Genomic DNA, 22,350 nt, shown 5'->3' with positions numbered 1-22,350 from the left:
GAGAGGGGGGAAGCTCTTGTGAGTTGCAGGTTGAAGTGCATGGTGAAAATGTCACACTGTCATATGCACCTCCTGATACTGTGAACGTGATGTTTAATTGCTAGCTGAAGGCAGCTATTGTGCCCAAGTGAATCTTGTTTGTAATGTGGGTGGTGCTGAGAGATTTGTGTGTGCATGGTGTGGGGGGAGGGCGGGGAGATTGCAATTGCTCTATAAATAGTTCCAATGGGCTGTGATCTAGGGACAAGAGACTGAGTTGCTATGGAGACTGATCTGAATCAGATTACCTGAGGCTCCTGTTATCCAGTCTCTATATGCATGGAATTGAAGGTTGTATGGCCAGGGCACTTGCGGAGTCATCGTACTCTGCTCTGAAAGGCAAAAAAACTTTATAAAAAAGCTGAAACCTTGTACTATGTGTGGTAATATTAGACCAAACAATTACTACATCAATTATAACCATACTATGTACAGCAGTGAAGCAAGAATGCTAGCTTTCCTCAGTGTGTAACACTTATAATTGATTTAGGTATTTGCTTCCCAGCTGAATGGGACACTGCTGTGGGCATCTTGAGGAAGTACCATCCACCTTGGGCCTGCCCATAAAAAGTGAGACACAAGGGTGATACCTACTGTTTCCAGGAACTCTCTTCATTGTGAGACTTTTGTGTATGAGGTGGGAGTTTGTTTGGACACTGCGTCCAAACAGAGGCTGAGAGGGAGGTTGTGTCAGAAGGAAAATGAATTGATATGATTTGTATATATTAATAACTGTATTAATGTAACATTTTATATGTAACTTCCTGTTTTTGTAATTTTTAAACAAGTTTTCTGTTGTTGCTTCAGTTTTTTTGTACACTTTAGAGATATTTTTAATATATTAAGCAGTATAGAAAATGAATTATCACTCAATTATTACTTATTGACTCTGTCTACGTGAGAGTGTTGTTGAGGAACACAACTGCCTATTTTGCCCTGCACACTACTGAGCAGTGATTCCTCCCCCCCCTATAAAAATAGGTGCCAGTAGTCACCTTAAAGTTGTTACAGTGTCACACTTTTTAACAACAACAAAAAGAGGTGCCTGTACTGCGTACCCTTGAGTACCCCCTTGGGCGGGAAAGCACTGCTGCTGAGCATCTCTTGTGGAAAAGGCAATGATATGGATTATAGAACTGAATAGAACATGCTGGAGGGAGAGTGTTTCTGTCATCATGTCACTGCTTTTGCAAAGGCAATATATTTTTAACATCACTAGAAATGAAGTTATAGCATCTGTGCCCTTTCATATCTGGCCTTCTTAACTGTCTTGCACTCTCATGAAATTTCCGAAGGCTTTATTTATTTTTGATGAGCCCTGTTCCCCTTTCCCATTCTGAGTGGGAAGAGAACTAGTTATCATTTACATAACTAGAATAAAACTTTCCCCCTTATTTCAAAAAGAATCCAGCACTTAAAATGCAGATCTTAAAGCTTGGTGTTTTTAACCATTTGCAGTTTTAAGGCTTTTGCCAGACACTTGGGTGGCTTAAAAGATGCTCAGGTTTCTTGTTAGATATTGTGCCTATAGATTATATTCTAGCCAACCTATTGTGATACGTATTAAAATGCTTAAATGTTGATACCAGTACTCTTGTCCTTAAAGACTAATATGCAGCATATTTCAACAAGCTGAATTTGTGGCTTAACTCAAATAAAAAACTTGCTAAGTGAATAAAAGCATTTTTACTGCCAGCAATAGCCCTTCTTGGACAGGGATAATTTGGCCATAGTAGTATGTGCTCTGGTAACCTCTCTGTTAGATTACTGGAAAATGATGTATGTGGGGCTGCCCCTGAAGATGACGTAGAAGTTGCAACTGGTACAAAATATGATAGATAATTGTCAGGAGCACCATACAGGAGCCATATGAAACAGCATCCTTTTTGCTTTTATGTCTTTTGAGCAGAGCCAAGTATATTCTTTTTTGCTTGTCTAAGAAAAAATGCTTTCTCTTCAACCCTCACTTACCTGCATATCAGGAAAGTTTTGGAATGTGCAAGTTGAAGCCATTGTATAGTAAGTACAGCTAGATCCATTGTGAAATTAAATGTTCCATTAAACATTTTTGCTTGGTTTTTTGCAAGGAAAAACTAATATTCCTGCTTCAGAAGGCAGTGATATTCAAGAAAAACTAGACATTAGATTAATTGCATGATTTCAATAAACATATGTAGTTTTAAATAGGAACTGCAAGGGGGAGTACTGTTGGAATTGTGACTACGGTGCATGGGGAAAGATTAGTCTCCTCCCATGAACTAGGGTTGTGAACCTGATTGGTGTCCCCTAGTGTCTATTTAAATTTAAATGGCTAGATATGTTAACTGCAATGACATCGTTAATTTCACATCTAGTTTGTCCATCAGATCATGTTCTTTACTGTAGAAAAGTTGTTACAAAGCATGCAAGAGTATTCCTAATTTATTTGTCTGAAATTATGGAGGCTATGGAATTATGACATGTGACATATGAATGAATATATTGTTTTCTGTTGTTTATGAAAGTAACTGAATGCACATAATATAAAATCAGAAGAGTAAGCAGTTGCTTTTTTATGTATCAGTGGAAGCTACTGAAATGAGAATGTAGTGAGATGAAAGTGAAAAGATAAATATTCTCCCTGAGTGAAGTAACACTCTCCAGAAATAAATGTAGAATGCCAAATGCTGTTCTGGGTAATGACTTGTACTTTTCTCTGTTCTGTGTTTTTTAATGGTCACTTTTATGTGTTTGTTACTTAATAATAAAAATGATTTTTTTCCTTCTAAAAAATGTGTTTCTGACATCTGCAGTGCTCAGTGCTGCAGTATACAGTGGTACCTCGGGCTAAGAACTTAATTCATTCTGGAGGTCTGTTCTTAACCTGAAACTGTTCTTAACCTGAGGTACCACTTTAGCTAATGGGGCCTCCCGCTGCCGCTGCGCTGCCGGAGCACAATTTCTGTTCTCATCCTGAAGCAAAGTTCTTAACCCTAGGTACTATTTCTGGGTTAGCAGAGTCTGTAACCTGAAGCGTCTGTAACCTGAGGTACCACTGTATCTGTGGATAGAACTGGGGCGCAGGAACTTGCTGCAGTGGACTGGCAGTAAATGAGAGCCTTCTTGAGCCGAAAAGGATTTGCTTATATAAATGGATAATCAGATTAATCAGCCCATATTTGTGTACTACTATATGTGTTATCTAGGCTTTATAGGGTAAGTGGTTTTAGCTAAGTTTTATGAAAATAGAATTTAACCATGTTTCATCTCGTTTGGGCTTGGAAAGAGTATATAAAGTACCTAGCTTATCCAAGGTTCTTCTGATTCCATTTGGTCTTGAGACGCAGACAATCTTCCCTCCTTCCAACTAATAAAGTGCAGTATGATTATGCACTAATAAGCTATGATTATGATTGCTGTGTGGACTGTGATTATTTGAAAATCACACACATTCTGTCCCCAAGACTTGCTAAAGTGTTGCTTTGTAGATGGTATCACAATAGAGATTTACTTTTCTATTTTTGTAGAAAAGTTATAATATTTCAGGTGCCCAAGATAAGATTGCTTCCACATCTCAGCCTGTTTTGTTTTTCAGCTGAGGGATTTCTTTTTCACTACTGTATTAGCAAGAAGTGGAATTAAAATGGAGGCTCCACAAGCACTTATAACATACAATAGCAACAAAAAGATGTCAAATTTTGTCAAAATATATCCTATTACACTTATAAAAAACATTTTTTTCCTCCAGTTGCTGAATAGAGATAGTCTGGCCATGGTTACTCATACATTGGTAACCTCTAAGCTTGACTATTATAATATGCCCGTGAAGGTGGCCTGAAAATCGCAGGTAGCGCAAAATGCTATAGCAAGAATGCTGGAAGGAGCAAGCATATTCTTCATTTCTTGAAATAGCTGCAGCAGTTGCAAATTGTTTCAGGGCCAAATTCAAGGTGCTCACTTTGATATTAAAAGCTCTAAACTTCCTGGCACCCAAATATCTGCAAGAACACCTTCTTCCATATCAGTCTGTCCATGCTTTGAGATCAGCATATGATGCCCTGTTGAATGCGGTGTTGGAGCCCAAAGATCAATCTTTTCATTGGTAGCTCTTTGCATGTCGAACTCCCTCTGTACTGAGGTGCATCTGGCTTCATCTCTTTATAGCTTTAGGCGACTGGTTAAGATACACTGTTTTTTGGCAGCCTTTAGGAAAGGAGAGACCCGATCAGATAAAAGGATTATTGCTGCTACTGCTATTAGTAAACGGCTTTGTGAATTGTTATGAATTGTGTATTTTAAGAATTGTGTTTTATATGTTTTTTTATCTTATTCAACAATAATTTTACAATCCTTGTCTTGGTTGATTATGGTTAATACAGTTTAAAAAATTGTCATCAAGGTTGTTATCCTAGCAATGTAGGCAGATAGCTGGGATAGCCCACACTTGAAATTTGCATCGCAAAAAATGGTCTCATGGGGCCTAATATGGACCAGGATAATAGCAGGAGGCAAAGTCTTAAAGCACTCACCCCCTACTAAATCCCAACCGAGGTTAAGTCCCCTCACAGTGGCAATTTGAGGGAAACCCTGTACTCAAGGGCAGAAGTATAGTTAAAGTCACATGTAATTTGTGCTTTAGAAGAAGAAGAAGAGTTTGGATTTGATATCCCGCCTTTCACTCCCTTTAAGGAGTCTCAAAGCGGCTAACATTCTCCTTTCCCTTCCTCCCCCACAACAAACACTCTGTGAGGTGAGTGGGGCTGAGAGACTTCAAAGAAGTGTGACTGGCCCAAGGTCACCCAGCAGCTGCATGTGGAGGAGTGGAGACGCGAACCCGGTTCCCCAGATTACGTGTCTATTGCTCTTAACCACTACACCACACTGGCTCTTTAGACCAATTCCTGTTTTTAAGGTCCTAATTTGAACATAGTGAATAATTGGATCTAATTTGTGTAAGAGAAAAGCAGAGTTTCAGATATAACCATCCTCATTGATTGATGATAAACTCTCCCCCCAACCCCAGATCCATTTAAACTACCAACCAGAGTCCCATCCAGAGATAGTGGACTCTGCAAGTTAATTCTAAGTTGTGTGAAGGCAACTCCTATTATGTTAGCAGCACACGGTGCCAGTCACAATGCAATGGACATTGGGACAGCTGTATCTACATCATTCATGTATTGGTGTCAGTTCACAAAACCCCGTTTCCTGTGCAAGCCTTGTCCGGCTGTGGTTCTAGCAAGTGACCCCAAATCTTTTGAAGTGATTTCATGGAGGCTGTCTTATGTGAACAAGACTTCCCTGTTGTTTACCCTTCACAAGTATATTTCATACTAAGACATGGAAGTGTGGATATTTTGCTTGAACAGCCTGTCCTGTGACAAATATGCTGCTTATACTGAAAGTGCTGATCAGAGCATTGTTATTGATGAATGTGAGTCTGACCTTGAATTGAATATCTTTTGTTGTAGGTTGATGTCGCAATTTCCATGCGCATTCTGTTTTCTGAGGCAGCTATCAGAAACCAGCTGGTCCAATGAGGGAAGAATTTACTGAGATGACATAGTGAAGGAGGAAAGACAATGGTGCAGAAGAAGAGGAGCTGTCCTCGCTTACTTGATTACCTTGTGATTATTGGGGCCAGGTACAGTAGCAACCTAGATGGAGTTTACACAGTTATGACCCTTGTCACATATATATTCATAAACTTCTTCAGGCCCATTGTCAACCCTCTGGGTGCAAAAGTGGGTGTGAGCAGAAAGCAAAAGTGGGCATGGCCTTTTTATTTTAAGTAATGAATTTTAGCTGGCTTGGGTAGCACAAAAGCCCTTTGGCATCACAGGGAGGTACTTAAGGGAGCAACGAGCAAAAAATTAAAATAATTTTAAAATTAGAAGAGGAAGAGTTTGGATTTGATATCCCGCCTTTCACTCCCTTTAAGGAGTCTCAAAGCGGCTAACATTCTCCTTTCCCTTCCTCCCCCACAATAAACACTCTGTGAGGTGAGTGGGGCTGAGAGACTTCAAAGAAGTGTAACTAGCCCAAGGTCACCCAGCAGCTGCATGTGGAGGAGTGGAGACGCGAACCTGGTTCCCCAGGTTACGAGACTACCACTCTTAACCACTACACCACACTGGCTCTCAATTACTTTTTTAATAACAGATTGTAGGGGGGGGGGGTGTTAGGGAACTACAAAAAAAACTTAGGTGGCCAAATGCAGCCCACAGGTTAGCCACCTCATACATGGAGTTGTGTTTTGGCCAGTGATGCCTAGTGAGGTGGAGTAGCTATGGGAGAGGGCATCCTACAGCTTTACCAGTGAACATCCATTGGAGGCACCTGAGGCAGTGGTGCATTCATGCAGCACTTGGTAGTGGATGGGCACAAGTGCCGGGTGTATGTTCGTGGTTGTGTTTGTGGAGAGAGAGAGAGAGAGAGAGAGAGAGAGAGAGAGAGAGAGATAGAAATGCTAATTGAGGAGAGGGAAACAGAACACTGTTGTGCTCTTGTTTGAAAACATGTCCACCTGTGTGTACAGACCACACAGATAATACCTGCCACTTTATAAGATGTTATCAAGCTCCTCTGACAATTGCTACTTCTCTCTTTGTGAAGGCAGGGGCCTCCTTTTGTCACTAGTCTCAACGCCCTTCTTGGTGTCAGCTTTCCCATCCAGCAAGCTGTGCAAGCAGCTACTGCCCTACCTTCACACATTGCTTTTTGATTGAGTTGAGTACCTTGGCCACCCTGTCAGAGCCTCGCCAAGCACAAATTTGCTTTCATTTGTTCTTGATGCAGATCTTACTATTCATTGCCCTAATTACATTGCAACCCAGAGTCATGGTGCTTGCAGCTCCCACTTACAGAAATAGGCCCTCTCGTATTTCCACTGTTCAAATGTGTAACCAGTATGGCATTTCAGTATCAAGTAAGTTTGCATTTGCTTTGCTTGTAGGCAACCAAGCAGTGATAGTGTGGCACAGACACCTGAACTACTGCGCTGCTACCCATTAGAAGATCACACTGATTTTCCACTTCCTCCTGATGTAGTGTTCTTCTGCCAGCCAGAGGGATGTTTAAGTGTGCGACAGAAACGGATGAGCCTGCGAGATGATACTTCTTTTGTCTTTACACTCACTGATAAAGATTCTGGTATCACTCGCTATGGGATATGCGTCAACTTCTACCGTTCTTTCCAAAAGCGTGTGCCCAAGGAGAAGGGAGAAGGCGGTGGCAGACATCGTTCCCAAGATGGGCAGAAAGCACCCAAGTCTGGGGATACATCCACTACCCAAGAAGAGAGGGGTAATGAGAGTTCAGAGAGCGGTGGTTCCCTGCAACCACCAAGCACAGAGTCTGCGCCAGATGTTACTCGATCACCTCGTAGTAAACGTTCTGCAAAAGGCACCCACCGTTCTCGTAACAGCACCCTGACCTCACTTTGCATCATTAGTCACTATCCCTTTTTCTCTACTTTTCGTGAATGTCTGTATACCCTGAAGAAATTGGTGGACTGCTGCAGTGAGAGACTCTTGAGCAAGAAGCTTGGGATCCCTCGAGGCGTTCAGAGGTACATGAAGGGATGCAAACGTCCCTTTTAATACCATATCTAGATGATGCAGTTCATTTTCTGCTGGGGTTTGATGAAGTGTGCTTATTTTCCAAGAAAAAGGGAGTAGACACAGAATTACTGTTTTTTCATAAGGCACATGGGAGGACTTGCAGGCTGTACACAGGCCACAGAGTTAGTGCAAAGGAATAGTCACTGCAGGCATGAATGTATCATACCATGCTGTCCTTTTCCACACACACCCTACATAGTGGTACTGCTTTCCGTAATTCTGATAGTGTGCCAAAACTTGACACCCATTGCAGAAGATATGTACTATGTGCTTACATATTTTAGCCAGCCTAAGATGTCATATACCTCTTAGTGGACCAGGTTCCCATTTTGCATTTGTGCCTTGAGTTGAACCAATAATGTCTGTATTCAGCTCAGTTTTGTAGTTGTTCCCGATGTTCTAGTTACTTTGTGGTTTTGAAAGTGACTACTTCCCCTGCTCTTATATCTGCTTGGTTGGATCAGCTTCAGTTGGTTTGGTAGGCTCTGCAGGGAGCATTGTTGCTTTGTCTCATGTTCTGTGCACAAATACATCATGAAAAGAGAACTAGGTGCATGTAGTTGTAGCATTCTAATACAAAACTACATAGGAAAGCAAATTTGTGATTCTTTTTTTAAAAAAAAAATTCTGTTCTTGGTAACTCTACACCCCTCATTTTACGCTGTTAAAACTGCTAGAGTCTTCTAAAAATATACATTATATAATAGCTTGACCATATGTGTGATACAGTGGAGGAATTATGTGCTATATAAAACCCTTTAAATATCTTTGGGGACTATCAACCTGACTCTTCTGTCTTGCACAACAGTATAACAATTCCTGGGGTACTTGTTTGGAGTCAAAGAAGCATCTGATTTATTTGGAGTTTGATTGCTTTCTTATCTTACAATATAATATAATATAATATAATAATATAATATAATATAATATAAATGTAAGAATGTCCTCATTCTGCAGTTTACTTGGTGGGCAACAGGTGATTTTATAGTGTGACAAGAAGCAGTGGGTTGGCAGTTCAGGAAAGCTGTGGGGAGACATCCACTGAAGGGTGTGGCAGCCCAAAGCTCTGTAAGGGGGAGAGTGGGCGGCTTTGGCAAGCATGGGTAGATGGGATTGTCGAGCAAACTGAGCAGGGCTATAGCCTCTAGTAGTGACATAAGTGAAAAGATAGATCCATACATTGCAAGGAATTTTATGCTTCCAACAAGATGCAATTAAGGCTATGGCATACTTCTTTTCACCTAGGTCTGCGTCGTACAATGGCTTAAAGGTTTTACTACAGTCAAATGGTATATGCATTTTGTTAACAAAATAAAATAATAGGACATGCGTATACCCCCCTAGTCTGACTACTTATGGAAGAATTCACACAGCCTAGGTATTTTGGCAGGTTTCTCAGTAGAACTACCAAGTATATGTGTTTGGGGTTAATCTTGTTGCTTTTACACAGGGACACAATATGGCGGATTTTCACAGGTTCGCTTCTAGTGGAGGAGAAATCCAGTGCATTGCTACATGATTTGCGTGAAATTGAGGCGTGGATTTACCGGCTGCTTCGCTCACCTGTGCCTGTCGCTGGCCAGAAGCGTGTGGATGTGGAAGTCTTACCCCATGAACTGCAGCCAGCCTTGACGTTTGCCCTTCCTGACCCATCCCGCTTCTCTCTGGTGGATTTCCCCCTGCATCTGCCCTTGGAGCTCTTAGGTGTGGATGCATGTTTGCAGGTGCTATCCTGCATTCTTCTGGAACATAAGGTGAGAGGGACGTGTGTCAATATGCTTGTAGACATTTCAGACGGAGAGGCTGCATTGTCTATTCCTCAACATTTCAACAGAAACTTAACAAAGACCATGTGAAAGGACGGATGTATGTTTTTATCACAATGTCCAATTTCCTATTAACAGCAATAAAGCTTCTGCTTCTGCATGAAATAGTATTTGAATAGGGAAAACTTTTTCCAGTATTAGAATACATATCATATGCAGGCCCTTGGGAAGAAGCCTAAGAGTGTATTATCATGAGAAAATAATTGTGTTGGATGTATTGACAAGAGTTTCCTTGGTTGCAGGTGGTGTTGCAGTCCCGGGACTATAATGCACTCTCTATGTCTGTCATGGCATTTGTGGCTATGATCTACCCACTGGAGTACATGTTCCCAGTGATTCCACTCCTTCCTACCTGTATGGCTTCTGCAGAGCAGGTATGCCATCGGATGTACTGCTGTGACACTGCTGAAACCTTTTATCAGGAGAACAGTCGAATTCTTGCTGGGTTTTGTCCTGTCTAAATTAAAATGCATATTTTTCAATGTGCCTGGCAACTACTGAGATGCTCCTACAAATCACAGTGAAGCTTAATGATAGGAATAGAAATGGTAGACAGTGTAGTAAAGAGCAAACTTTACTTTGAGATGTTCCACATTATATCTGTGGTTATATGGTATATTTTTCCCCCAAAGCTGTTGATGCCATATAGGGAATTTGGTCCACAGTTACTTTAGAAGATTGAAGAGTCATACTACTCCTGCAGGAAACCTGTGATTCTAGAAGTGTAGTGCCTGTAAGAGCCAATAATTGTAAAACAGGGAAAACAATTTCCAGCAACATTACTTGCTGCTGTTAAAGCTCTAGGCTTATTCTTTTACCACCTTTTACAAGAATGTAGAATGTTTGCAAAGGACATATTTCTTAGCAAGGCCTATTTTGTCAAATATTTTCTTTTGCTGCTCTCCACAAAACTTCTTATTTCCCCTGCAGTTTTTTTGTGCTGTTCCAAACACAGTATCACTTTGATTGCCACTTTTACCACAGGCTGTCTTTTCAAGCACCAGTTTTCTTCCATTTATAATCTGGTCCTTTGATGAAAAGCTCATTTTCTACCTGTTCAAGGAGGCCTTCCCAAATTTAGATGTTTTCTCAGCTTCTGATGTCCTCAGTGTTTGATAAATTCTTTTAAAAAATACTTATTTGAATTCTAGTAGCAACATTTGCTTATGCTTTTAAGTGTCGTCATCTCTCCAGTAGTTTGTTTTTAGTGATTGTGAGTAGATTGTAAGGATTCAGATTTTTTCCTTATTAATATTTTCTGCCTGCTACAGCTGCTTCTGGCCCCAACACCCTATATCATTGGAGTCCCAGCCAGCTTCTTTCTTTACAAACTAGACTTTAAAATGCCAGATGATGTATGGCTAGTTGACCTGGATACTAATAAGGTAGGTAACACCTATCCATAAAACAGTATTTATATATAATTCCTCTTGATGGGGACTGTGTGGGTGTTATGATTTTATTTCCTAATCCCACCTCCTTCTCTTAATTAACACAAAATAGATGTTGCCTTGTTTGTTTATGTGTTAAAGGGTATTAACAGCTGTTCGTTATTTAAATTGCAGATTTGCTTGAAGTTGTTTTGTAATAACCTACTGAAATGGTTCTGGTTAGGCTTTTAAGTCACTGTAACTGTTTGATTACTGATTTTTAATATATTTTATATTGTGCTATGTAGGCCACATTGGAAATGCAAGACCCTAAAAGACAGCTTAAAAACACATTTATAATTTAGCAAATACACATTTTGGATAGCCACACCCATACAACCTTTGTTAAATGTTTCTTGATGTGCAAAACAAATCAAAATATGTTTATTGGTTTAATATATTTATAGGCCTTTTATGTTAAAACAATATTTAAAAGAACAATTTAAAATTATAATTAAATGGTGATTGTTTCTGACACTTAAAAAAATTATTCCATTGAAAGGGCAAGGAAATGTTTTCTAAAACAACTGTTACCAAGGAGCAAAGTGACATAATTAGGTCACATTTTAATTTGTTGACAGATTAGAAAACCAAATCATCTGCTTGACAGTTCTGAATTCATCTTAGAGCACAGCCAATAATGCATAAGCAATAGGAGAAAATAGATCCACTTCAAGGTTCCTGCCCCTATTTCTGTCTTGTTTCCAAGAAGTCATAAAAGATTGTCTACTCCAAGAGTTTTTGTAAACGCAATTTTCTCTATAAATTTTTATTCCAGGTGATTGTTCCTACAAATGCTGAGTCAGTACCTGTTTTGCCGGAACCAGAATCTTTAGAATTGAAAAAGCACTTAAAGCAGGTATGTAAGGATTCTAGTGAATGTTGCTGTGAGCATTTCCACTACTAGTATATTAGATAACTAAGGATGCTGTGACAGTTTGCAGCATCATAATGGGACAACTTATTGCTAAAGTTCAGACTCAAAGTGGACTCTCTAATGTAAATATGACTATTTCAACTTCTATGAAGAAACATTTCTAAATTATGAGAAATGTGGTTAAAGAGAGTTATTTCAGGTAGCTGATAGTGGGTACATTAGTGATACTTCATTCAATGCAGGAAATTCTGCTGTCCAATGGGGCTTCTGTAGCTCTGTGCTATGAATAAAAAAATATCTTTGCAATGGCTCCTTTGGAACACAGTCAGTCATGGTTAGAGGATGCCTAGGGAAAGCTGGTGTGTGTTTAGATGCAGATTCTGTCCAATTATACTATTGAACAAAGGTCCAATAAGTATCCTTTCCCTTGAGGAGGCACTTTGATTCCCCCCTCCCCAGTTCTTTCTCTTTTAAGTGGCAAAAAGTAGAGGTTGTAGTCTTGTTTTCAAAGCACATTGTAAATTTCCCCTAATAACAAAAAAAAATGCCTTTCTATATTCTTTTAGGTTCTCTTATTTTTTCATTTGACTTGACTTGTGAAACTGCAGGACCTGCCATTTACATTTTTCAGCTGTTTTTCTTGAACAATAATCTTCTCGTGGCATGCTATTTACAATTTGATCCAAAGCCTTTCTTACTTTTCTTTCCTCTGTTTCTGTTTCTACTTTAGAGAAGCTCACGTAAAAATGCCTAGGAGCCTCTAGAGATAAAAACAGTAAGAAAGGCTTTGGATCAGATTTGTAAATAGCTAATAGCCTTAACCCGTGCTTTTTTTCTAAAAAATGTTTAGGGGTGCTCTCATTTTCCTACCTATATTGAAAATCTGCCCCTCAATGAGGCCAAACTTTGATTCACAAAATGTTTAGGGGTATGCGTACCCCTGTGTACCCACTGAAAAAAGCACTGGCCTTAACACTTGGCACAAGGAACAACTGTAAATTAAGCTGAAATAGTGTTGAGTCCCATCTTTCAGGATGCCAGTGTGCCAGGTAGTGAACAGTCAAGCTTGTTTTTTTTAAAAAAATAGTTCTGATCTAGTAACGTTTTTGAATTTGTTCCAAAGTTCTCTTAGATTTGCCTTTCTACCTGTTCAGATTCTTTACAATCCTATGCTACACATGTTTATGCAGAAATAAGTATTTAATAATGGGATTTACTCCTAGGCAAGTATGTAGTTTAGAATTATGAAAGCAAGCCTCAGGCTTGTGGCCTCTCCTCTGGTGTGACTTTCAGGCAGAAAACTGAAAGTTCTGCTTCGGTTGTAGATCCACCAGAGTTTAGTGGGTTGTCCAATCCCTAAACTATGGTTCATTGTAACTACAATTAATTGAAACAAGCCAGCTTCCTAAACCGTTATGAATTTGGCTTGTTTTAGCTGATCATAGTTAAAATGAGCCACACGTTCTCCAGGTTTGAATGGCACAGTAAGCCGCAGTTAATCTAACATGGAAGTGAAAGCTTCTGAACTCCTTGAAGCCCTGGCAGAAGGAAAAGGGGGAACACGTGAGTCTAACACCGAACTATGATTTAGTGTTACATCCAAACCAGGTCACTTTTGTTATGTTTTGGGATCCTGGGTGAGATTCAACTAATTGGTTCTGTCAGCAGAAGCCCTGTGCAAGGACCTCTGCTTGCACAACAGGGCTTCCCCCAGTTGGCTCTGAGGGGTTGGGAGACACCCCCCCCCCGGACAAAAAACCACCAGTGTGTTTTCATATGAGCATTTTGGTGTGGTCATGAAACATTGAAATCAGCAGGTGTTATTACTGTGTATTGTTAACTCATTTTTGTGTATTTGAAGCTGTGGTAGGCTGTGGTTTATCTCATCCTTAGTCAACCCCCATTTAAAACCTGCGGTATTGTAAGATAATCATACATATCAGAGCTTCATGGCATATTGTGCACTACATAAAACGCTTCATCATTACATTTAAAACCATCTAAACCAGTACTTAATATCTACAAACAAATCTGCTTCCCGCATGATACACCCTTTAGAATCTCTGGGCTTTCAGTTGTCTTGCCTTCCCCTTTCTTAATCATCATTTGCTCCATTTTCATATTGCTGCCTATGAGGCCCATATTTGTTCTCTTTCTCTAATCCTGTGAAGCTATTTATTGGTTTTAGTCAGATTGAATTGAGTCTGTCAAAATAGGTTTTATGATTTTATTTCTGTTCTTCCCCCCACACCTCCTTGCATGCTGCATGCAGTATTTAAAGGTAAAGTGTTAAGACTAGCAGTACAAAAGCTGCTGTTTCTGGCTCCCATAGAAAAGCAGAACTACACATTTAACCGTTTGTGATTTCCTGTGTAACCTGTTGCAGTGAACAGCCATTGACCCTTACAGTAGAATCCCCAGCCGCTCTTTCAGAATCTGTTTGCTTTTCTCTCTCCACAGTTTAGGGGCTATTCAGCAAAACTCCCACACATTTCAGCAGTGTGAAGTGAATTAACAAAAGAATAATAACCATTCCTTTCATTCTATGATGCAAGACACAAAACCTTACTATCCACAGGGTAAAGCAAAGGAAATGTGGGTGACATCGTGAAGGTGACTGCCTTGTGACAAAACATAGTTATGGGAGTGGGAAATATTGGCGCAACAGTATTATGCATGCATAAATACTTATCAAAAATATATACGGGCTTATTATTGCCCTTTCAGATCAGTGTCATTATAAATATTTATATTGAAAACAGCTGGCTAGTAGTCCATTTTAAAAAAGTGTATGCAAGCAGATGTGTGGGGTGAAAGCGGTCTGGCCTTGCTCAGGAACTGTGACTGTTTATGATCCCTTTTTATTTCCTTTCTCATCTGTGGTATTAGTAGTAATAGTTTTTTCTCCATCTGTCTCTCTGTGATCATGTGTTCGTCTTGCCTCTGATTGTCCGCTGGTGTTGTCATGTGATCTTCCATCTTGCCTCCAGTGTCTGGTTAGCATGACTGCAATCACTCAGAAACAGCTGCTCACGCCTGACAAAAAGGTGTCTTTATTTTACTCTTTTCTGCCTCAAGTTTCCATTGGATTATTTTTTAACCTGTTTTGATTTATTTGCTTTGGGGGGTGGGGAAATGAACTTTACAGAAGGACAAGGAGGTTGAGAGAGAGAGGCAGACATTGAGAAAAACGGGGAGGATTAGGTAAAAAAAAAAAAAGGTAAGGTAAAGGACCCCTGGATAGTTAAGTCCAGTCAAAGGCAACTATGGGATGTGGCACTCATCTCACTTTTTCAGGCCGAGGGGAAAGGCACAAGGTTTGTAGATGGCCACAACTGTTAAGAAGTGGAGGACGAGGCAAAATTAGATTGATGAGATTGTGTACTACATGCAGAAGTGAAAACTTTAACTCTTATATGCTTCATGTTCTGGGTGATGTTGTCAGACCATGAGATGTTAGTTCTGTGAAAATACTAGCTTTGCCATGTGAGCTGCAGAAGACTGTAGAGTTTAAAACAGTGCACTGGCCTAGAAATCTGAGCTTCCCTGACTAGCAGTTATGAGAAAGGGCACAGTGAACCTGCACCTTTATTTGGATTGAAAAGATAGTTTTTAAATTGATGGAGTTGGGACCTCAGTGCGGAGAATAATACTGAGTGGATTGTTATGAAGGGTGGCATACAAATATCTTAAATAAATAAATAAAATTATCACAGGGTGGTTTACAATGCAATTAAAAATAAAAAAAAGTAATAAAATATGCACGAAGGCATTAATCATTAAAAAACAGCAGTGGAAATTTGTAAAACAACCAGTACTTAACAAATGTGAAATTACTTAAATACCTTGGGGCATAACCCTGTGCCTACAGGATAACAAAAGTGAACTCCAGGTGCCTTCTTTCAGGAAAGGTGTTTTACAGCTGGAATACTACAGGCGGAAAAAGGTCCTTTCTTGTGCCACCATCTGCCTTATCTCTGGTGTTTGGGGTACTCTGTGGAGTGCCTCAGTTTATTAATTTTTAACACACCCATCCTCTGGTTTTATACAGTTGAGCTACTGAAAGGGTGGATTTCACCTTCCTCATGTTAGTTTCCAGTATATTTAGGGGGGGAAATATATTTATAAATCCTGTTTTACTCACCTGCCCTCCTCCCAATACTAGTTAGCCTGGGGGATTTTAAGTTGCTATGGGCAAGATAAAGTGACTAAATCAGTCAACCAATAAGTCATTAGATTTACCATTCAGCATTCTAAATTTGTTATGTAAAATGGTTGTGAGGTCCTCTCTTTTTCTCTGCTTGGAGCAGTCAAAGGTTAGTCAAAGAGTGCTTAAAAGTTTACTGATCTGCTGAAAGAGGTGTATTTTGATTCTGGGGAACTAGAACATTGCACTTGGGTTGTGTTTGTCCATGAGTTTAAGCAGTTTTGACAATGCCATTCTTATTTATTACCCTTGTGACCTACTGCCCTTCAGGCTTTGGCTAGCATGAGCTTGAATACCCAGCCTATTCTTAACCTAGAGAAGTTTCATGAAAGCCAGGAGATCCCACTGCTTACGGGGAAACATCAGAATGACATGCAGTCCACACCTTCTACAGAGTTCAACCCCCTGATCTATGGCAATGATGTAGACTCTGTGGATGTGGCCACTCGGTGAGTCTGAGCAATGTATTTTTGTTAAATTTCCAAATACACTGGAAGGTCTGCTGCTCTGTCCTGCAGAAAATGTTAGCTGAAATGCTGTGGCCTTCCAGTAAAAAAGCAAATGCTTTTTCATTGTCTTTTTCATGAACATTTATTGTTATAAACTAGAACACACTCTATGTGAGCTACAATATTTTCTACTGCTTAGGTTGCATAAGACTAGAGGATGAGATTCTCTTGTGTATATACAGATTCCACACAGTCCATTACAGGGGTCAGCCAGTGTGATGCCCTCCAGATATATTTTGGACAACAACTAACATTGGCCCAAGCCCAGCACGATTAGTGGGTCATGGATTATGAAAGTTGTGGTTTACGCCATATGGAGAGCATCCTGTTGGCTATTCCTAGTCTTTTGTTTTGAGATATATATTCTGTTAAATCTGACTATATTTTCTAATTGAAATTTTAAAATAGAAAAAAAATGTAGAGGTAACCATTCTGTATGAACCATGTAGGTTCATACAGAGTTCTATAGCTCATTGTCCTCTTTATGCTGATGACAAGCAGCTCCATTTCTCATTTTCATCTTCTGCAGGCGAGACTGTGAATGTACTGAGTCACTGTTAGGTTGTAGTACTGTATGATTGAATCTTCTGTGGGGGTTACGTTCCAGAAATGACATGTACATGGAAAAATGCATATACACTTGGAACCACACCTGTGTGGTTGTCTTTCTTTTCAAGGAAGGCAGAGAGCTTTTAAGCTCTCAGACTTGCTTACTGGGCTCTGGGATGCTCCCGTGACATCTTATGGGACCATCCGAGTTTCCACGAGATCTCTCAAGAGTGTTCCAGAGCACAGTTAGCAGGTCTGAGAGCTTAAAAGTTATTTCCATGTTGGGAAAACCCAAAGCAAAAGGAGCTTCTAAGCTCTGTGCCTTGTGAGCAATCAATTTGTGGGATTTCAACTGTGTGAAGTTGAAACATAATTCAACAAGACTGAGATACAGTTAGTGAATGGTTCCTCAATCCAGCTTCAATGTCCAGCCTGCTCTAGAAGGGGTCACACTACCTCTGAAAGAGTGCGGTCATAGTTTGGGACTTCTCCTGGTTCCATTGCTGCTGCCACTTGAGACTTCGGTGGCGTGGAGTGCCTTCCATTGGCTTAGGCTGTTTGGCCCAACTACTGTAAAAGAGATTATTTGCCATCAGAGTTGATAATTGAACTCAATATCATCTTTGTACCCTAGGCTTGCTGCAAAGAAAGTGAGAATAGAAGCCAAATATATTTTTCCTTGGTCCCAGCACAATAGGGACACTGGTGTTTCTTTTATTTCCATAGGGCATATTTTGTCTTGAGGCCACAGTTGATAATAGCTATGAATGGGCGAACTTATTCCGCTGTCCTTCCCTTACTAGAGGCAAATGTAGAATTTGCTTTTCATGATATGTGAATGTACTGTGTCCTTCAGACTTGTCATGTTGAATATATTATCAACCTTTTGGATTTTTTTAGGGTTGCCATGGTGAGATTCTTCAATTCACCAAATGTTTTACAAGGATTCCAGATGCATACTCGCACACTTCGCCTCTTCCCCCGGCCAGTGGTTGCATTTCAGGCCAATTCGTTCTTAGCCTCAAGACCAAAACAGACACCTTTTGCAGATAAATTGTCGAAGACACAGGCAGTGGAATACTTTGGGGAATGGTCACTCAACCCAACTAATTATGCTTTCCAAAGAATCCACAACAGTAAGTCTTGGCCTTGTGTTTACTGCTACCTCTTGATTAATGCTGAATCTTCTAATACAAAAGTAGTGTCAGGAAATAGTGTCTCCTGCATCCTATCTGACCATCTTGGCTGTGAGACCTGGAAGACTTACCCATTGCCTTGCAGGCCTTTTTTCACCTGACTCCAGCTACAAAAAGCTGAGGCTGCTGAACTGATTCTTGGCCTGGTGTGTTTGGGTTGGGGACTGTTGCTGTTTTTTGTATCTTAATTCAGATGTGTAGAATTGTTGTAGTTTATGTTTGGTTGTGTATTTTTTATTGTTTTATTTATTGCCCATGACTACTTTTGTTGTGTTGTAGTTATGTATTTTTTCATGCTGTAAGCCACCTTGAGCATGGTTTGAACTGTGGAAAGTTGGCATACAAATAAAATTATGCATGTATCTGTTCTATGGAGGGACAGCTCTACATTCAGTTTAATTTCAAACCCCATTAAGCAAATATCTTTCTATGGACTGATGTTTTGCCTACCATTTACAATATAATTTCTGTAGGGCAGCTGCAGCCCCACTTGATTGAGACTTTGGGGGATGACATCATGGAAATAACTTCATTTTTCTTACTATTTCTACAGACATGTTTGACCCTGCTCTGATTGGTGATAAGCCAAAGTGGTATGCTCATCAGTTGCAGCCAATTCATTACCGTGTCTATGACAGCAATTCTCAACTAGCTGAAGCACTGAGTGTCCCAATAGAGAGAGAAACAGATTCTGAACCGACTGATGATAGGTTAGTGGGTAGAGCAACTTTATGTAGCTGGTTCTAAGTGGCCTTTGTCTTTCTGGTTTTTTCCCATTTTCCCCTGAAAAATTTCAATACTGCTTCCAGCACTCGTTTCCAAAGCAGTTTAACAGATAATCTGACAAAACATTAACAATGCAAGATAAAAAAAATACAGTCAAATCAGAAGTTCAGGGTATCATATAATCCAAATCTAAAGGTTCTGAAAAGCATTTTTAAAAGACTGGCAGAAGAAAAAGGGTTTTGGCTAGTGTTGAAAATATAACATGTAGGCGCCAGTCTCTGTTGCTGCAGTATGCTACTCGTAACACCTCCTTGTTAACCTTCCATCTTCTGCACCCTTTAAAAATGCTTCTGTAGAGTAAAAATCAGTTGTCCCCTTTCTTTTTAAAAATTATATTTCCAAACACAGAGTTATACAGTATATGTGATGACCTACTACTTAAGAGAAACTGTTCATTTAACAAAACCTATGCCACCATAGCCTTGCAGTATAAAATATTCCATTTAGTTGCTTCTCTTTCTATTGCTGGTCTGTTCTCATTCTCTATTGCTTTATATTTTTCTTTCCTTTTTTGCCACTTCTAATTCTTTCTCACCCTTTCCCCCTTAAAATAGTGGCAGTGACAGTGTGGATTTTGATGACTCCAGCTCTTCATATTCATCCCTTGGTGATTTTGTTAGTGAAATGATGAAGTGTGACATCAACGGTGACACTCCAAGTGAGTAACTTTGAGTTAATAATTTAATTAGCTCCACGTGCATGCTTTGGTCTGATTTAATTGCTTTGAGAGAGAAAGAACCTAAGATAATTGTGAATGACTTGGGAAGATACGTTGTGTTTAGGTAAACAGGTATATTTACTTTTCACATCTTGTGCCACCCAGCCAAAAGTTTTACTGTTTACTATAATCATATCACTCTTGAAGACTGTAGAAGAGAGTATTCAGGACAGTATAGGTAAAAGCTGATTGGCTGCTTTTTTTGGTTAAATATACATATTTTTGCCTGGTCAGGGATCTTCAGTTGTGACTAGAATTTCAATCAGTTTATTACAGTCATAGACCAGCAGCGTTGTGACTAGAATGTCATTTGCAGCTAGAATGGGCTTTTTCAGTGGTGGCTCTCTGCTTTTGGTATGATCTCTTCAAGTAGGCTCGTCTGGCATCTTCATTGCATATCTTTAGGCACCAGGCAAAAACATTCCTCTTCTCCCAGGCTTTTGGCTAATTGTACAACCTTTGGCCTTTTAAACAGTGGGGTGCTGGTGGTATTGTTTTTTACTATGTTATGCATTTTTGTATTTTTATATTGTAAACAGCTTTGTGACAGGCAGTGTGAAGGGCAGTATAGAAATATTTTTTAAAAGCCATACTGGAGAAAATCTGGCTTTTGTTTTATTGAGGTTTCTGGTCAGTACTTACATTGTAAATTTCATATTTTCTCATCAAGTAAATGGACGTGGACGCTACTTCCCTTTATTTTTTACATTTTAAAGCTGGAGTGGTTGACTCATGACCCAGGCACATGATGATGTGGTCCCCGAGCATTTTTTCCTGTCCCCCAACCTGTCCCCAAACCCACTAGTTTTTTGCAAGGGTGGCAAAAAAAGTAGAACATAGTGCTGGGATGCCCTGTGGCCACTGCCCTAATGTGGATGCAAATAGCTCCCTTCGCACTCATCAGATCAATCATATGATAAGCAAGGAGGGCCTGTGTATGAGAGTGTAGGTGGCCACATCCACATCTGGCCGCTTTCACCATTGGCATATGGCCCCTAGAGAGCTGGACAAGGGTGAATGCTGCCTACAGGCAAAAAAATTTGTTAGCTATCCCTATAGTAAAGAATTATAAAGCTACATTTTGAATAGCTTGCATAGTTTGCTGTTTAGAGTTAGATTTTGATCCAGTTTTCAAATGGCAAATTCGCAAATATGAAAGTTCCCAGCTGCTCCCCACCACTGGTTCCTACTGCCACCTTGCTTTGTAGGCTAAGTCATGGTTTGGCGTGGAGTTATGCCTTATCTGGGACCATGGCTTTTCTTGCTCCAGACAAACCACAACCTGTAACTAAAGTTTGGTATTGGTCTACTGCTCATGGTTTGTCTGAAGGAGATGAACCATGAGCCTAGATTCAGACGTAATGTTAAGCTGTACCATCACTTAGCCTAGGCAGCATGGCAGCAGCAGGATCAGGGAGGAGCACATGCTAAGCCATGGTTTGCCTTAGTGTTACATGCAGACTGGGCCTTTGTGATTTTTGTTGACCCTATGAACTTATGTGTATAATATCTATTTACAGATGTGGATCCTCTAACCCATGCAGCTCTGGGTGATGCAAGTGAAGTGGAATTTGATGACTTCCAGGAGTACTCGGGTGATATGGATGAACAAGCCCCTGATAGTGAAAACTCCCAAGACAACAATCAGCCTCGGTCAAGTTCAAGCACTACAGCCAGCAGCAGCCCCAGCACTGTCATCCATGGAGTGAATCATGTGTGTAATGGGGCTTATTGTATAAGTAAGGGAGGCAAGAGAGACAGGAATGATAGGAAGGACCCTGAGGATGATTGGAGTTTTACTACTTTGGTCTTCATCAAAGGCTGGGTTTGTTTGGGGCATTTGTTCCCTCATGAACCACTTCTTATCAGCCTGAGGCAAAGACTGAGGCATAAAGCTCCTTGAAGCTTTGAGATGGAAAGGATTTCTTAGCTGCTTTGGACTTCTTTTTGGAAGATACATGGAGAATGAATAATTAAAAAAACTCTTGTCATTTTGTGTTCTTAATATTTATTGGTCTGATATGCACATCACAGTAAACCATGGTTATTAGTTTACAATGAATGGACCTCTCTGGGCTCTTTTGTTCTCCCTGGTAGTACATGGAGGAAACAAACTATGATCCATAACACTAAGCCAAGGATTGTGCTTTTTCCCCTTCTTAGCTCTTGTGGGGAGAAGCAAACTGGGCATGATTGGCTCATGTATGGGAAGCCATGGTTTATGACTTACCGTGATGTGAAAACATGGCCAATGTGACTAGAGAAAAGTAGATGACAGTGAATTTATGTCACTATTATGTATTTGAGATATGTCACAATTACGTATTTGATATAAAACTATGGTGAACTGCAGTCATATGGTTCATTCCTCACTAATAAAAGGCAGGTGCTCACATATTCATATTCTCCAAGCCAATAGGAATGCTTAAAACAATTAAAATCTGAGAGTGGGGAAGTAGACTGGTTATGATATATAATTATTGGATTTTTTGTGAAATAAGTATTATACATAGATCTGTATGGAAGCCCTGCGAACAACACTGTACCTTGGATGGAATTTTTCAAGTGAGCAGCCATGTTTCTTTAGAGGTAGTGATGAGCTTAGTACAGTG

General features: G+C 40.0%; 1 protein-coding gene across 37 annotated transcripts in view; it reads left to right on the top strand.

Moving 5' to 3' along the window:
- MADD (MAP kinase activating death domain) overlaps positions 1 to 22,350 on the top strand; it is an 82,563-nt gene that overhangs the window by 15,280 nt on the left and 44,933 nt on the right. For 20 of the 37 annotated variants that reach the window (XM_077928272.1, XM_077928389.1, XM_077928365.1 and 17 more), the window contains exons 2-13: positions 5,490 to 5,662; positions 6,974 to 7,588; positions 9,091 to 9,394; positions 9,709 to 9,840; positions 10,738 to 10,851; positions 11,675 to 11,755; positions 14,764 to 14,820; positions 16,251 to 16,429; positions 17,939 to 18,174; positions 18,788 to 18,944; positions 19,575 to 19,678; positions 21,259 to 21,452. In XM_077928272.1, the coding sequence (XP_077784398.1) occupies positions 5,601 to 5,662; positions 6,974 to 7,588; positions 9,091 to 9,394; positions 9,709 to 9,840; positions 10,738 to 10,851; positions 11,675 to 11,755; positions 14,764 to 14,820; positions 16,251 to 16,429; positions 17,939 to 18,174; positions 18,788 to 18,944; positions 19,575 to 19,678; positions 21,259 to 21,452 (2,235 nt within the window). In that variant the 5' untranslated portion in view covers positions 5,490 to 5,600. Of the gene's footprint in view, positions 1 to 5,489; positions 5,663 to 6,973; positions 7,589 to 9,090; positions 9,395 to 9,708; positions 9,841 to 10,737; positions 10,852 to 11,674; positions 11,756 to 14,763; positions 14,821 to 16,250; positions 16,430 to 17,938; positions 18,175 to 18,787; positions 18,945 to 19,574; positions 19,679 to 21,258; positions 21,453 to 22,350 lie in introns of those variants that run through there. The other 17 variants (XM_077928297.1, XM_077928337.1, XM_077928391.1 and 14 more) reach the window with 3 other exon arrangements.

This window comes from Podarcis muralis, chromosome 1 (assembly GCF_964188315.1).
Source record: "Podarcis muralis chromosome 1, rPodMur119.hap1.1, whole genome shotgun sequence".
NCBI classification, from domain to species: Eukaryota; Metazoa; Chordata; class Lepidosauria; order Squamata; family Lacertidae; genus Podarcis; species Podarcis muralis.
Note: the sequence above shows the minus strand (reverse complement) of the source record. Positions and strands in the feature narration are given on the sequence as shown.